The 16,605-nt window shown below is 45.4% G+C and overlaps 1 protein-coding gene across 2 annotated transcripts in view; it reads left to right on the forward strand.

Annotated features, from left to right (window-relative positions):
• GPLD1 (glycosylphosphatidylinositol specific phospholipase D1) overlaps nucleotides 1-16,605 on the forward strand; it is a 76,230-nt gene that overhangs the window by 20,550 nt on the left and 39,075 nt on the right. For both annotated transcript variants that reach the window (XM_083187837.1, XM_083187838.1), the window contains exons 11-14: nucleotides 10,435-10,500; nucleotides 13,464-13,593; nucleotides 15,952-16,085; nucleotides 16,415-16,601. In XM_083187837.1, coding sequence (XP_083043963.1) covers nucleotides 10,435-10,500; nucleotides 13,464-13,593; nucleotides 15,952-16,085; nucleotides 16,415-16,601 — 517 coding nt within the window. The remainder of the gene's footprint in view (nucleotides 1-10,434; nucleotides 10,501-13,463; nucleotides 13,594-15,951; nucleotides 16,086-16,414; nucleotides 16,602-16,605) is intronic.

Genomic DNA, 16,605 nt, shown 5'->3' on the forward strand with positions numbered 1-16,605 from the left:
GTGAATTGAGCACCAGGATCAGCTTCTATACGAGGTACATCGATGACGTGCTTCTATTATGGACTGGAACTCAAGCAGAGTTTGTGGCAGCTATTGACAATATCAACTCCCAACCCAGCCCCATCAAGTACACGTATTCTATGAGTCTTACCTCCGTAAATTACCTAGACGTCTGCATCACAAAAGCAGAAGGTAAACTCAAAACGTCAATCTTCTCCAAACCAACGGACAGGAACACTCTGCTCCTTGCTCAAAGTCACCACCCGCCAGCCCTTAAACGGGGATTACCGTTTTCGCAACTGCTTCGGGTTAAGAGGATCACCAACAATGATGCTCACTTACAGCCTGACTTGGAGAAAATGCAGGAGAAATTCCTCTCGAGAGGCTACTCCAAAAGTACAGTAGATAAAGCCCGAAAGCGAGTGGATCTCATCAGCCGTGAAACCGCACTTAAAAGACGAGAGAAACCTACAACCACCACTGACACGATCCGATGGGTCCGGTCGTTCAACGTGGCCGATACATCTATCTCCACAACCTCAAGAGACCTATGGCCCATACTCCAATCTGATAGAGACCTGAAAGAACTTAAGACCTCCAAACTGATGTCCTGCTACACCAGGGGGAAGAACATCCGCGACTGGCTAGTCAGGACTGACATATCATCCAGAGTCCCGGCTGGGACATTCAAAAAACCAGGTGGGTGCTATAGATGCACAGGTTGCACCACCTGCAACGCGATGTTACATTCTAGAACGTTCAATCATCCCCATTTGGGCTTCAAATTCAAAATCAAATATCCCCTGACTTGTTCCAGCACCCACGTAGTCTATCTTATCCTGTGTCCCTGCGGATTAGGGTACGTGGGAAAAACCATCAGGACTTTTAAAGAGCGCATTGCGCTCCATCGCTCTGCAATCAAAGCTGCGATCAACAATAAACCCATGGACCAGCCAGTAGCGAAACACTTTGCAGCGGAAAAACATTCATTAGCCAGTTTACGCTACATCATCATCGACCAGATCCCTGATGACCATCGCGGAGGTGACAGAGGAAAGAAATTGCTACAGCTTGAAACCAGCTGGATTCACAGACTTGATACCATTAGCCCCAAAGGACTCAATGAACAATTATGTTTCAGCATGTTTCTGTAAATAACCTGCCTCTCTCCTACCCTCTAACCCCTTGCTGCGTCTCCCACTTTTTCTCTTACTTGGTGCCCGGTGACAGTCTACATGTCTCTCTAGTGTTATTTCATTTTCACTTATTTTTGCAACTTGCACTTGGTTCTATTTTTGCTGTAAATAACCTTGCGCCGTCTGTTCTGTTCCTATGCAGCCAAACTCTCCGGAGGGTTGCTAGGCAACCACTGAAGCCTGCCCTGTAGACTAGGAATCCCAGGGACGGTGACGTCATCACGGAGAGCCAGTCTGACGGGGAAGCCAGGCAGGAACGCCAGCACCCTGGAGATCTGCATTTTTGTGTAAAAAAATTTAATTTTTTACACAAAAATGCAGTACTGGCTCAAAATTTTTCGTTTTCACAAGGAATGAAGGAGACAAAGCACCCCAAAATCTGTGCCCCAATTTCTCCCGAGTACGGCAATGCCTCATATGTGACCAAAAAATACCAGTTGGGTGCATGGCAGGACTCAGAAGGGAAGGAGTGATTTTTGGTGGTGGAATGAATGGTGGGTGCTATGTCGCATTAGCAAGACCCCTGAAGCACCCATACAGTGGAACCCCCCCACAAGTGACCCCATTTTGCAAACAACACCCTTTAGGGAATTCATCAAGGGGTATAGTGTACATTTCAAACCCCCAGGGGTTTCACCAATTTTTATACAACTGAGCTGTGAAAATGAAAAATTAAATTTTTACATTTTCACTGCCCAGTTGTATCAAAATTGGTGAAACCCCTGGGGGTTTGAAATGTACACTATACCCCTAGATGAATTCCCTGAAGGGTGTAGTTTGCAAAATGGGGTCACTTGTGGGGGGGTTCCACTGTATGGGTGCTTCAGGGGTCTTGCTAATGCGACACCCACCATTCATTCCACCACCAAAAATCACTCCTTCCCTTCTGAGTCCTGCCATGCACCCAACTGGTATTTTTTGGTCACATATGAGGCATTGCCATACTCGGGAGAAATTGGGGCACAGATTTTGGGGTGCTTTTTCTCCTTCATACCTTCTGAAAATGAAAAATTTTGAGCCAGAACTGCATTTTTGTGTAAAAAAATGTAATTTTTCATTTGCACAGCCCAGTTGTATCAAAATTGGTGAAACCCCTGGGGGTTTGAAATGTACACTATACCCCTAGATGAATTCCCTGAGGGGTGTAGTTTGCAAAATGGGGTCACTTGTGGGGGGCTTCCACTGTATTGGTGCTTTGGGGGTCTTGCTAATGCGACATAGCACCCACCAAAATTCCACCAGAATCTGAGCTGCAAAATCCAAAAATCACTCCTTCCCTTCTGAGTCCTGCCATGCACCCAACTGGTATTTTTTGGTCACATGTGAGGCATTGCCATACTCGGGAGAAATTGGGGCACAGATTTTGGGGTGCTTTGTCTCCTTCTTTCCTTGTGAAAATGAAAAATTTTGAGCCAGAACTGCATTTTTGTGTAAAAAATGTAATTTTTCAGTTGCACAGCCCAGTTGTATCAAAATTGGTGAAACCCCTGGGGGTTTGAAATGTACACTATACCCCTAGATGAATTCCCTGAGGGGTGTAGTTTGCAAAATGGGGTCACTTGTGGGGGGGTTCCACTGTATTGGTGCTTCGGGGGTCTTGCTAATGCGACATAGCACCCACCAACATTCCACCAGAATCTGAGCTGCAAAATCCAAAAATCACTCCTTCCCTTCTGAGTCCTGCCATGCACCCAACTGGTATTTTTTGGTCACATGTGAGGCATTGCCGTACTCGGGAGAAATTGGGGCACAGATTTTGGGGTGCTTTGTCTCCTTCATTCCTTGTGAAAATGACAAATTTGGAGCCAGAACTGCATTGTTGTGTAAAAAAATTAATTTTTCATTTTCACTGCCCAGTTGTACCACAATTGGTGAAACCCCTGGGGGTTTGAAATGTACACTATACCCCTAGATGAATTCCCTGAGGGGTGTAGTTTGCAAAATGGGGTCACTTGTGGGGGGGTTCCTAACTTTTAGCATCTTATGGTGCCTAGAAACCTACATGGTGCCTAAAAAATAATCTCATAAAAAGGAGGCTCCAAAATCAAGTAGGTGCTCCTTCTATTATGAAGCCTGTGGTTTGGTCAACGTGCACACTAGGGCCACATATAGGATATTTATGAAAACAAAAGAATTGGGGGAATCAATTTTTAGTCACATTTCTCTAGTAAAATGTACTGTGTTCCTTAGAAAAATGTATTAAAATTGAAAATCTGCAAAAAAAATGAAATTTTGAAATTTCACCTACACTTTGTTTTAATTCCTGTGAAACACCTAAAGGGTTAACAAACTTCCAAAATGCTGTTTTGAATACTGTGAGGGGTGCAGTTTTTGAAATGGCATCATTTATGGGGTTGTCTCACATACAAGTCCCTCAAAGTCACATCAGAACTGAACTGGTCCCTAAAAAAATCAGTGTTTGAAATTTTCTTGAAAATTTGAAAATTTGCTATTCGTAAGCCTCCTAGTGTCCAAAAAAATTAAAAGGAAGTTGAAATAATGATGGAAACATAAAGTAGACATATGGTCTATGTTAGTTATTAACTATTTTGAGTGGTATGATTATTTGTCTCACAAGCAGAAAATTTAACATTTTGCAAATTGCTAAATTTTCCATTTTTTTCCGACATTTTGGTATTTTTCACAAAAAAACACAGACTGTATCGACGAAAATTTACCACTAACTTGAAGTACAATGTGTCACGAAAAAACAATCTCAAAATCACTGGGATAAGTAAAAGCAAAAAAAAGTTATCCCCACTTAAGTGATACATGTCAGATTTGAAAAAAAGGGCTCTGTCAGGAAGGCAAAAACATGCTGTGTCAGGAAGGGGTTAAAATGTGTCTGAAGAATGAGTGCACCTGCTTGGTGACCTGGAAAATGTGCACTGTTGGGGATACTTGAGGACCAGGGTTGGGAACCACTGGACTAGTAGATCTACTATACCTGACATTAACAAGGGGGTTAAAAAATGTTATAAAAATGGAACCCCTTTATTAACACTCCAGATGAAACAACTCAAAGCCATATCCTTAAATTGTATGAGAACACTGACTGGAATTTACTTTGATGTATAGATGTACCGTATATCGTATGCTGCATCACTGTCTCTTTCCACTTGGTTGTCTGATCTATCTGATCCCTTTCCAGATGATTTGGAGTTTTAGATATTATGTAAAACACATTTTTCTTTATATTTCTGATTTTTAATTTAGTAAAGTGACTTATTTTATGATATGGTCATTTTTACAGTAGGCTATTAGTGATTTCACCTTCTTTCTCTTTCCTCTTGAGTTTTTCCCTACCCTACTTTTCACTTATAATAATGTCAATGTTGTTGTTATTTGTTTCTTTATGTTGATTTGTCTTTACGATTTGAACTTTTTATTGTCTTGTGATGTTTGACACGTCTTTATAATTATAATACCTCTGTAAAAAACAATAAAATATATATTTAAAAAAATGAACCAGACTGTGAACAGGATACCAAGGGCAATATGCAATTGTTTTTTACCAGCATTTCAGCTCTATATCCCCAGGGGTGGTGAGCTGCAATGCGTGGCTAAACCTAACCCAGTGGTTCCCAAACTGTGTGCCTAGGCTCCCTGGGGTGCCTCGGGACACTTGCAGGGGTGCCTTGGATTAGTGGTCTAGAGGCAATTGAAATTATTTATGGTCATTGTAAAAGGCAAAAACATTGCTGGTGGGCTACCAATAATAAAAATATGTGAACAAACAGCTAATCCTGTCCCTCACCCATAAATAAACCCATTTATTACATACAAATCAATTTACAGAATAAGAAACTTTTAGACTAGGGGTGGTGTGAAAAAAATTCTGATGCTCTAGGGTGCCGTGAGTTTAAAAAGTTTGGGAACCACTGACCTAACCACAATGAGCGCAATATGTCCAAAAAAAATAAAATCAACCGAATATCCCCTTACAATCTCCCAAAACTTTAAATGGGAGATCAGGGGCAATATAACAATTAAATACACCCAAAGTCTCTTGGTAAAGCTTCCAGAAAAGACTTCTTCAGTCAACATCAGAATCAGATTTCCACAGCATACTGCACATCAGTAAGTCCTCAGAATATCATCAGCTCAGAGCGAGTGAAACCAGGCTTTACAGGGTATACTTGTCTCATCTGGATCACTCACATGAGCAGGGGCGGGCTGGGCCGGGGGGCAGAGTGCCATATGCCCCCCGGGCCGCTTACCCACCCACTGGCTGCGGGCCGTGCTGCGGCTGGATCAGCTTCTCCAGCCCTCCTGCACTGGCCGCGGCTTACAGAACACGGCCGCGGCCATAGGCGTGCGCACGGGGGGTGCCGGGGGTGCACAGGCACCTCCTAATGACACCCCTCATGTTTGCACGCAGTACCATTTTTACCGGCTGAATAGGCTGCCCAATGGTAGCGGCGGCTCCGCTCATGCTTCTGAGCTGAGCCGCCTGCATGAAGTAGCGCTGGCCGGAGAAGGTATTGGCTGCGGCGCACAGTGTTTCTCCCCATATACGCGATGTCTCTGAATCCCCGGCCCGCCCACACACTTACTTCCTGCGCTGCGCACAGTCTGTTTCTCTGCAGCGTGGTCGCGCCGCGCGCACTGTCATGACACAAGCAAAGCAGACTCCCGGCAGCAGTAGGTAATGATAGCAGTGACGTGCGGTGGTGGCTGTGAATGGAGAGGAACTGTCACAGCCACCTCCGTACCCCTTTCCCTCTGCACCAGGCTGCCACCAACACTCGCTGCACCCCACCCCCTCCAGGCAGCAGCCAGCAACCGCTCCATGCCACCACCTCCGCCGTACCTGGCCCCCACCAACACCAGTGCCCGCAGCAGCCGTCCCCCGCCGCCACCTCCGTCCCGCCCGCCCGCCGACTCACCAGGCAGGGGAGAGGGGTGCACTGCAGGCACACCGCACACAGGCAGGGAAGCGGGACTCAGGAGCCGGGCACAGGTCAGAGGTCAGAGCGGAGCAAAAATTAAAATTAGTTTATCAAAGCATGGGGGAGGGGGAGGTATTGTTAATTATATTTTATAAGGTATGAGTTAGGAAAAGTGAATTACACATATAGGCTGCATGATGTGAGGGATGGATATTAAACATCTAAGGATTGTATGATCATATGTAAAATGTGGCAGATTAACAGCCCCCATACACTATGCAATTTGTGCCCGATTTCATGAGAAATCAGCCCAAATAGCATGTGTCTCACTTCCGATCTGATCAGACCTGGAGAGAATACGTGCTGCACGTACAGTATGATCTCCAGGTTGGACCCCCTACCAGCAGCAGGGAACGGGAATTGCATTTGATACATTGCACCTGATGTATCAAGGAAATTGGGCGGGTGGCCCACCGCTCTCTGCCCGTCTGCTGTCCCCGCTCTCTGCCCAGGACTTATGTGGCATAATATGTAATAGGCATCAAAGCATGTTTTCGTATGTGTAATTGGCATTACAGTGTTATATTGTGTTATGGGCTTTATGGTGTGTGGCATGATGTGTAATGGGCATTACAGCATGTGGCATAATATGTAATGGCCATTATGGTGTTTGGTATATTGTGTAATGGACATTACAGAGTGTGGCATAAAGTTTAATGGACATTACGGAGTATGGCATAATGTGTAATGGGCATTACAATGTAAATTTTTGTTGCGCACCTCTGGCGTGCCCTGTCCCTGTTTCTACTCTATGTATATGGGGAGTGCACCCCCTAATAAAAGGGGCTGCGCACACCTATGGCCGCGGCTACAGGAAAATGGCCGCCGGCCCCCTGCACTGAGGACATGTTCTCAGTGCAGGAGGCCGGCGGCCATTTTCCTGTAGCCGCGGCCGTGTTCTGGAAGCCGCGGCCAGCGCAGGAGGGCTGGAGAAGCTGATCCAGCCGCAGCACGGCCCGCAGCTAGCGAGTGGGTAAGCGCTCTCCCCCCCCCCTCCCTCACCCCAGCATATGTGTTTCTGTCACTGTGGGGGGCATATCTGGCACTGTGTGGGGGCATATCTGGCACTGTGTGGGGGCATATCTGGCACTGTGTGGGGGCATATCTGGCACTGTGTGGGGGCATATCTGGCACTGTGTGGGGGCATATGTGTATCTGGCACTGTGGGGGCATATCTGGCACTGTGGGGGCATATATGTATTTGGCACTGTGGGGGCATATGTGTATCTGGCACAGTGGGGCATATGTGTATTTGGCACTGTGGGGGCATATGTGTATCTGGCACTGTGGGGGCATATGTGTATTTGGCACTGTGGGGGCATATGTGTATCTGGCACTGTGGGGCATATGTGTATTTGGCACTGTGGGGGCATATCTGGCACTGTGGGGGCATATGTGTATCTGGCACTGTGGGGGCATATGTGTATCTGGCACTGTGGGGACATATGTGTATCTGGCACTGTGGGGGCATATGTGTCTGGCACTGTGGGGGCATATGTGTATTTGGCACTGTGGGGGCATATGTGTATTTGGCACTGTGGGGGCATATGTGTCTCTGGCACTGTGGGGGCATATGTGTCTCTGGCACTGTGGGGGCATATCTGGCACTGTGGGGGCATATGTGTCTTTGGCACTGTGGGGGAATATGTGTCTCTGGCACTGAGGGGGCATATGTGTCTCTGGCACTGAGGGGGCATATGTGTCTCTGGCACTGTGGGGGCATATGTGTCTCTGGCACTGTGGGGGCATATGTGTCTTTGGCACTGTGGGGGAATATGTGTCTCTGGCACTGTGGGGGCATATGTGTCTCTGGCACTGTGGGGGCATATGTGTCTCTGGCACTCTGGGGGCATATCTGGCACTGTGGAGGAATATGCGTATTTGGCACTGTGGCAGAATATCTGGCACTGTGGCGGCATTTGTGTCTGGCACTGTGGGGGCATATGTGTATTTGGTACTGTGGCGGAATATCTTGCACTGTGGGGGCATATCTGGCACTGTGGACATCACATTGTGCGGTGTAATGGGCATCATGGTATGGGGCGTAATGGACATTACGGTGTGGGGAGCATTGGGTAATTGCCATCACAGTATGGGGTGTAATGGGCATCAAGGTGTGCAGCATAATGTGTAATTAGCATCACAGTGTGCGGTGTATTGAGTAATTAGCATCGCAGTGTTTGGGCGTAATGTGTAACTGGCATCATGGTGTTCAGCATAATGTGTAATTGGCATTACGGCATGTGGCTTTATGTGTAATGGGTATTACAAGGTTCGCTAAAATGTGCAATCTGCAGGTACACAATACAATCATGGTACAGGCAACGCCCCTTATGATAGGCCACGCCCCTAATTTTTCGGCGCGCCTACGGCGCGCAAAAGCATTCCTTCCGACGGTGACTTGGCTGATTATGGGCCAGTGCTCTGGACTTGCCCCCTAGGCTAAAAGTTGCCAGCCAGCCCCTGCACATGAGACACATAATCAGTTAATCACTAAGGGCCTTATTCTAGTTCACTCTTGAAGGCAAATTCCTTCTCAGATGGAAAAAATCATGTGCACTGCAGGGGGCAGATGTAACAGGTGCAGATAGAATTAGATTTGGGTGAGTTATTTTGTTTCTGTGCAGGGAAAATATTGACTGCTTTATTTTTACACTGCAATATAGATCTCACTTTGAAGAAAAACCCCACCCAAATCTAATTCTATCTGCACCTGTTATATCTGCCCCACCTGCAGTGCACATGGATTTGTCCATCTGAGAAGGAATTTGCCTCTAAGAGTGAACTAGAATAAGGCCCTCAGTGTTCTGCAATGGCTATGCCCCTAACAAAAGTTCCTGGTAACCATTGTATTAGTACACACCGCACACAGAAGCCGCACAGAATATAGAATTGTGTGATATTTACTGGGCTGTAGTGTCATAATTAAAGCAGCCCTAGCGATGGATTCTAACATCAGGTTGATATTTTGTGATGGATTGATGTTCTGGGGACAGATACAAAAACTGGAAAGTGGAAAAAGCCCACCTATGCGTCATTGTTGTCGATACAATACAGGGCTGTGACCCTGGCCCATTTTTGTTTTGCTCGATCACAAATCGGCAGGCGCGTTTCATTGTCCCACCTGACGATCGGTGAAAAGGGGGGCGGGGGTGTCTATGTAAATGACCATGGATTGTCTAGGTCCGGCCTTGATCGGGACAATTCACGGCCATTCTCAGCAAAATGGGGCCGACAGCTAAAAATCGGTCCCGTTCTGTCGATCTGCCTCTTCAATGCTGTCGTTCAAGAGAGCATTGAATATTCGTTCGTTTCTATTTCCCCCATCGGAGGGGATTGAATGGGATACTGTCGTATTGTCGACCCAACTTAGGTCGACAGTCATTAGGTCGACACCGTTGGGTCGACAGGCAACAAGCTCGACAGGGTTCTAGGTCGACATGGATGAAGGTTGACATGGGACAAGGTCGACATGGTTTTAGGTCGACAAATGCGTTAGATCGACATTGGATAGGTCGCGAGGTCGACATGGGTTTTTTCACTGTTTTTTGAGCCAACATGTGCCGACAGACGGTATTTCATGCCCTACCATCCACTAGGCCAGGGGAAGCCAACTCCAGTCCTCGAGAGCTACCAACAGTTAACGTTTTCCATGTCTCCACAAGTGAAATAATTAGCGCCACCTGTGGATCTTTTAAAATGTGTCAGTCAATAATGAGTGCACCTGTGTATCTGTAAGGTGAGATATAAACTGTGAACTGTTGGTAGCTCTCGAGGACTGGGGTTGGCTACCACTGCACTAGGGCGTGGTGGGAGAATAAAATAATGTGCCGAGTGCAGTGAGGCACCATGCCCGAAGCATTGCGAGAGCTGCGAGCGCTGCTAGGGGCTGCGGTTGACTTCCAACTGTGTCCATGTCGACTGTGTTGACATTCGGGTAAAAAAACATTGAAAAAACCCATGTCGACCTCACAACCTGTCGACCTCACAACCTGTCGACCAAATCCATGTCGACCTAATGCATTTGTCGACCGAAACCCATGTCGACCTAGACACCTGTCGACCTTCACCCACGTTGTTCTAGAACCCTGTCGACCTTGCTGCCTGTCGACCCAATGGTGTCGACCTAATTACTGTCGACCTAAGTCGGGTCGACAATACAATCCACACCCGATTGAAACCCCCCTTACTGTTGGAATTTGGAAGTCAACTGAAAGAAAAAAAAAACAGAGAAATTGATATACAGTATGGATCTAATAATAATCCACTTCTGTTTTATGTTTTAGTGATTGCTACCTGCCTGAAAATCCTATCTACATACAGTGCAATGCACAGCTGAAAGACTTCAATGTGTGAGCAGAGTAATGTATAAAACAATCTATTTTTAAGTATATGTATATTTCCTGGAGAGAGTTTTCGTTTTTATCACTAGATTGGCGAAATCTTGTTCTGAAGTATAGTGAATTAGAAAATACCATTAAGCTACAGCCATAACACTGTTATCGTGGAGAAAGTGACAGCATCTCCTTCAGCCAACTATGATAGTAGTCAGGGAAGATATTGAGAAATCACAGATGTATGGCATATTATAGCAAGTATAAGAACAGCTAGTGCTTCCATTGACTTGTTGATATAGTTTTGACACTTTTGTTACTCTTGCTTCAGGCAGCTATTGTTGTACAGGTAATAGACAATCAGGGTGAGATTTTATAGGATGAGAGATTTGGTAAGAAATCTAAATTTTTTTAAAGCGGCAATCATTTACACTGCAAAACCAGATTGATTTTGAAGTATAAATGATTGCCGCTTTCAAAAAAAATGGAGATCTCTTACCAAATCTCTCACTTTCTGAATCTCTCATCATATTAAATCTCACCCTTTGTTTCTCATCTATTTTGTTGTTGTACAAGTCTCAATATAGATTGTAAGCTTACAGCAGGGCCCTCCTACCTCCAAGTCTGTCTGTCTGTTACACAGTTTGTTTTATCACTGTTCACTATTGTAAAGTGCAATGGAATCTGCTGCACTATATAAGAAAATGTAAATAAATATTGTTTGATCCAGTATATGCTCTTCGGTACTTGTGTATTTTGGCGGCGCCCCCGATGTCCGTCGTACGACGAACAGATCGCATCGCATGCCATGCACCCGATGGTATACGATGCGATGCGACGCGATTTTGACCCCCTATACGACCAAAAATCGTATAAGCACCCTAAAGGGTGCTTTTGAGCACCCAAATGGGTGCTTACAATGTTAAATGCACCCCCACGCCACCCCCCCACTATAAACGTAAACCCGAAGCGTGGCGAGCGCAGAGAGCCCGTGAGGGGCGGCGGTACGCGTCCTACGACCTTTTCATACCCCCACTATCCACGTCGGCGTGGAGTTGAGAATAGAATAGTGTGGCGAGCGCAGCGAGCTTCCGAGCCCGAAGCGTGGCGAGCACAGCGAGCCCCGTGAGGGGACGCGGATACCTTCACAGGTAAACGCGTCCCTTCGCGAGCTTCACAGGTATCCGCGTCCGCTCGCCACGCTTCGGGCTCGGTGGCTCGCTGCGCTCGCCACACTATTCTATTCTCAACTCCACGCCGACGTGGATAGTGGAGGTATGAAAAGGTCGTAGGACGCGTACCGCCGCCGCTCGCCACGCTTCGGGTTCACGTTTATAGTGGGGGGGTGGCGTGGGGGTGCATTTAACATTGTAAGCACCCATTTGGGTGCTTAACATTGTATAAGCACCCATTAGGGTGCTTATACAATGTTTAATCGCATCGCATCGTATGGCATTGTATGCCATGAACAATGGCATACAATTTCAAAATTGTATGCCATCGTGCACTATCGTACGATATCGCGTCGCATCGCATACCATCGTATGCGTTATATAATGCGATGCGATGGGCGCCGCCAAAATACACAAGTACCTGCTCTTCAGTGGCATAACTCCAGAGTGTTTCCCCAGCGTGCAAAATGGAGAAGCTGAAGCAGGAGAGAGGAATAGAGACCAGCATACACTGCTGCTTCCCATGGCTCCGATGCATCCCAGGCCGCCCTAGCACGCCCAGCCTGCCAATCCTGTACACAGTAGCTAATAGTGGGCTCTGTGTACAGTCAATTGAATCAGTGGGGGGATTAGTCATCTCTGCCATGGCTGCACCCGCGCTGTGGCTGACTCGCCTCCAGTGGTCAGTCAGTGGGCAGCGGCAGGCAGCAGCATGTCAGTGCGTCGAGTGGGTGCCGGCGCCCACACAGACCCCACTGCTGCTTGCTCCCCCAAGCGGCTGCTGGGGCTGCCTTACAGTAGTTACACCACTGATGCACTTGCAAACAATGCTTGTCTTTCACACCATGCAGTACTGTAGGAGTCATAATTCATCCAAACAGTAACTATACCAGTTTCTTACCAACATTTGTCCATGAGTCTAGGCATACTGGGCATAAAAAGCCCTTGATGTGGATATTCTTGGGACTCTTTATGTGCTCCTTAAGTATTCCTATATTCATCTAATGTGTCCACCTTGCAAACATTATTATAAGCATCTTTAAGAGGTTATATTTTAATATTGTAGAAAATGTCTTTCTAACTTAGTTTGGTGGTTATCAACCCAGTCTTCAAGTACCCCCAACAGTTCACGTTTTCAGGTCACCTGTAGATTTTTAAAATGTGACAGTTAGTGATACACAGTGCACCTGCTGGGTGATTTGGAAAACCTGAACTGTTATAAGTATTTGAGGACCAAGGTTGGGAGCCACTGACCTAGTTCATTGTGCAGCTAGTTTGATACTACAAATCATACCAATAGTTAGCAGGAGAGATCTGGTTGCATGTGACCTGTACACATGGATAGTACAATCATAAATGTCTGAAGCAGTGTCTCTGGGACTACCTCAGGGGCCCAGGTACTGAAGAAATGGTGATCAAATTTGAGAGGTGTAGTTATGCCCCCTTTGCAGAAAAAAATTAGTGAAAGTACAATGTGCCGGCGATGGGCACCCACTGGGGACCTTAAAACAGTCCAGGATCCAGGTAATCAGTGCCCATTTTCCCATTTTAGAGCCCCTAGGAGCCAACTTATAGGTTCCTTTTAATACCATAAGTAGTAAAACAGCTGTAAGAAGTTAGAACCCGTAAGTGCATAATGATATGTTCATGAAGTGTAAGTAAATGAGCATTACAAGTTAAGGATTTCTAGAGAAAAATAACAACTTGGACTGTCCAAGATAAATGGATATCCTGAACATAAGTGCGTTGATTTTTCTCTATAATGGTTTATTTCATTCTTGTAGTAACAGTTATATTACTGTCTTATAGTCCAGAAAAAATAAGCTTGCCGAAAAATGAATTCTCCGGAGAATTTAACTTATCCATCATGAGGTCAGTTGGAGCTGATATAATCTCATCAGAGTCTGGAGTCTACTTCCAAGTGAATCAATGGGCAGAGGTACATGTCATTTAAATCTACCTGGTGCTTATGAATATATACTAATACATTTGCATAATGGGTCACTAAGGGCCAGATATACTATCAAAAGTGATAAATGGAGAGTGATAAACAGCCAGCCAATCAGCTCCTACCAGCTATGTCACAGGCTATGGCCCTTATTCTGATTCGAGCGGTACGGCCCGCGTGCGGCCGTACCGCCGATGTTTTCCGTCTGCACATGCGCAGAGGTCAATCTGCGCATGTGCAGGCGAATTCGCCGCACATAACGTTACTACGCCGCAAAGGGGGCGTATAGGGGAGTGAGGGGCTTCATGCCCTCATTTCCCTATGTATACGCCCCGCGTTTCATGGGCGTTCCCATGCAAACGCGGGGCGTACGCATGGTAATGAGGGTATGACGCAACTCATGGGGGCGGAAAGCTGACGTCGCCGGATGTCAGCTCTCAGCCCCCATACAAGCTAGCACACGGACGATTGTCCGTGTGGTCTCAGCTTGCGGGAGCTGCTGGGGCATGCGGACCTGCCTTCGATGGTCGACGACCATCGAATGCAGGGGGCAGCTCCCACCATGGTGGAGGCGTACGCCTCCACCATTTTTATGCGGATCGCCAGCCGTCCGTGTACGGACGGCCGTGGCGATCCGTCTCGTGGGCGGGGAATGGTTTGTGCGGCCAGAGCACCGTGTGCGGCTCTGGCCGCACCAACCAGAATAAGGGCCTATGTTTGAAAAATGTCAGGTTGAAGCTGATTGGCTGGCTGTTTATCACTCTCCATTGTATCACTTTTGTAGCTTAGTGCATCTGGCCCAAAATCTATAATGCAAGTTGACTGAACATGATAAGGTTTCTTATGGTATTCATAAAAGTGCTTTAAAAAAAAAAATAACCAATTAGATTTGGTTGTGAAAATGCTCCGTGCATTGAGGTATTGCTTTTTGACAATAGTTTGATGTGGTCATGAAAATGCTTCCAAGTCTTGTGTTAAATGCTGTATCTTTAGATGTGATACAATGATGATAATTTTTCTTATTTACTTGTGACATATGTTATTATTTCTTTTATATGAATCAAGTTGCATTTTTAAGATTTCTGTTCTTTTAAACACAATATAAACAAAAAAAATGGAATAAGAAATTATTAATTTGGATATTACTTTGTTTATAAGAAAGAAAAGTTCTACAAGTTGTGAAACAGATAGATTATGTACAGGCTTTAATTATAACAAAACACAATAAATGTGGGAAAAAATTAAACCACCTATGTCAACCTCCTACCCTACATTGTAGTAGGGTAGGAGGTAGGAGGGGACAGTTTAAAGCTTGCCGAGACTAGAACGGGGGTGTTCCACCATTCCATATGTATAAAATAGTGAATACATTTTAAATAAGAAATTTGGCTGCAAATGTGCCCAATCTGAGCATCAGCCCCTATGTAAATCAGGAAGTATATGTAGTAACCATGAATCTTTAGAATTCAAGCTCTCATAAGCAGGGCCCTCTCTCCTCATGTGCTTTTCTTAGAATATTTATATCTCTGCCACCCTAGTAACTGCTTGTGTGTTCTATGTCCTGATGGAACTATCTTTATTTACCATGTACTTGTCCTAAATTGCCCTTGTAGTCTAATTCATTATTTTCTTGTTTTTTTGCTCATTTATGTATTGTTAGGAACTTGGGAACTCATGTGGCGCATTATAAATAAACAATAACAGTAATAATATTCATTGGCAAGACGTTTATCGACTGCTGATCCGCTCTGTCAGTCCCTCCATTGGTTGCCTGTATTTTACTGTATTCAATATAAAATACTTCTACTCACATAAAAAGCTTTCTAACCATATTACACCAACGTATATCTCTTTACTTATATCTAAATATCTTCCAACTCAACCACTCCGCACTGCAAAAGATCTGCATCTGTCTTCTGCACGGATCACTAGCTCCCATGTATTGTTACAGGACAATCATTGGGCTGAACCCACCCTATGGAATGCCCATTTCACACACAATAAGACTCTCTACTAACCTCAAAACTTTCAAGCATTCCCTGAAAACTCACCTGTTCAGGCAAGCCTATCATATTTAAGTACTACACACATAACCCTTTGAGGCACTTATGTATTATATAGCTTCCCTTCTGGACCTACAAGCTATGCTATTACTGGTGTCTGTCCCTGTGTTTCCCTTCCATGTCCCTATAGATTGTAAGCTTGCAGCAGGGCTCTCGTACCTCCAAGTCTGTCTGTTGTTACCCAGTTTGTTCTATCACTGTCTACAAATGTAAAGCACAACGGAATCTGCTGTGCTATATAAGAAACTGTAAATTAATAAATATATTTTGCATTTCACCATTACAGAAGTCCAAACAGCTGATAGCCAGTGCCACTCAAGCTGTGAATATGAAGAAAATGTTTAATTCACAGAACTCAAACCAAATTTGTAATGTTTCAGCCACCTACTTTGTGAGGTCCCTATATTCCAGACTTGGATGGTGAGTACATGAGGAGTGACTGAGAAACAAATTACTCAAACACATCTCCACATATGGTAGAAGAGTAATAACTTGCTGACAACAAGGATTTAGCAACTAAGCAAAGTTGACCAAGGGGTGTGTGACAAAGCTGCAGGACGCAGAGCTACGTGTATGCTGAGATCAGTCCAACTGCATAAATGTGTACATCTTGGCATACTGAAAAATGTGTTTAATTTCATGTGCATAGTGTGAGTGGAATTCTGAACGATTTACACACAACTCTGTATCAGCCCAGGAGTTTTTATTAGAAAACAGAAAATGATATGCTGATATTTCCAACTGCACAGGGCGATCACCACAGCTGATCTGAACCACGACGGATGGGATGATTTGATAGTGGGAGCCCCTGGTTCCAGTACTTTGGGCCATGTTCATGTGGGCTGTGTGTACATTGTCTACAGTAATGATACAGGCCTACCTTCTGGCAACATGGACTTAGACAGTGATGCTGATGTCACATTGAGAGGCTTTGAGGTGA

Source organism: Crinia signifera, chromosome 5 (assembly GCF_055691185.1).
Source record: "Crinia signifera chromosome 5, ASM5569118v1, whole genome shotgun sequence".
NCBI lineage: Eukaryota > Metazoa > Chordata > Amphibia > Anura > Myobatrachidae > Crinia > Crinia signifera.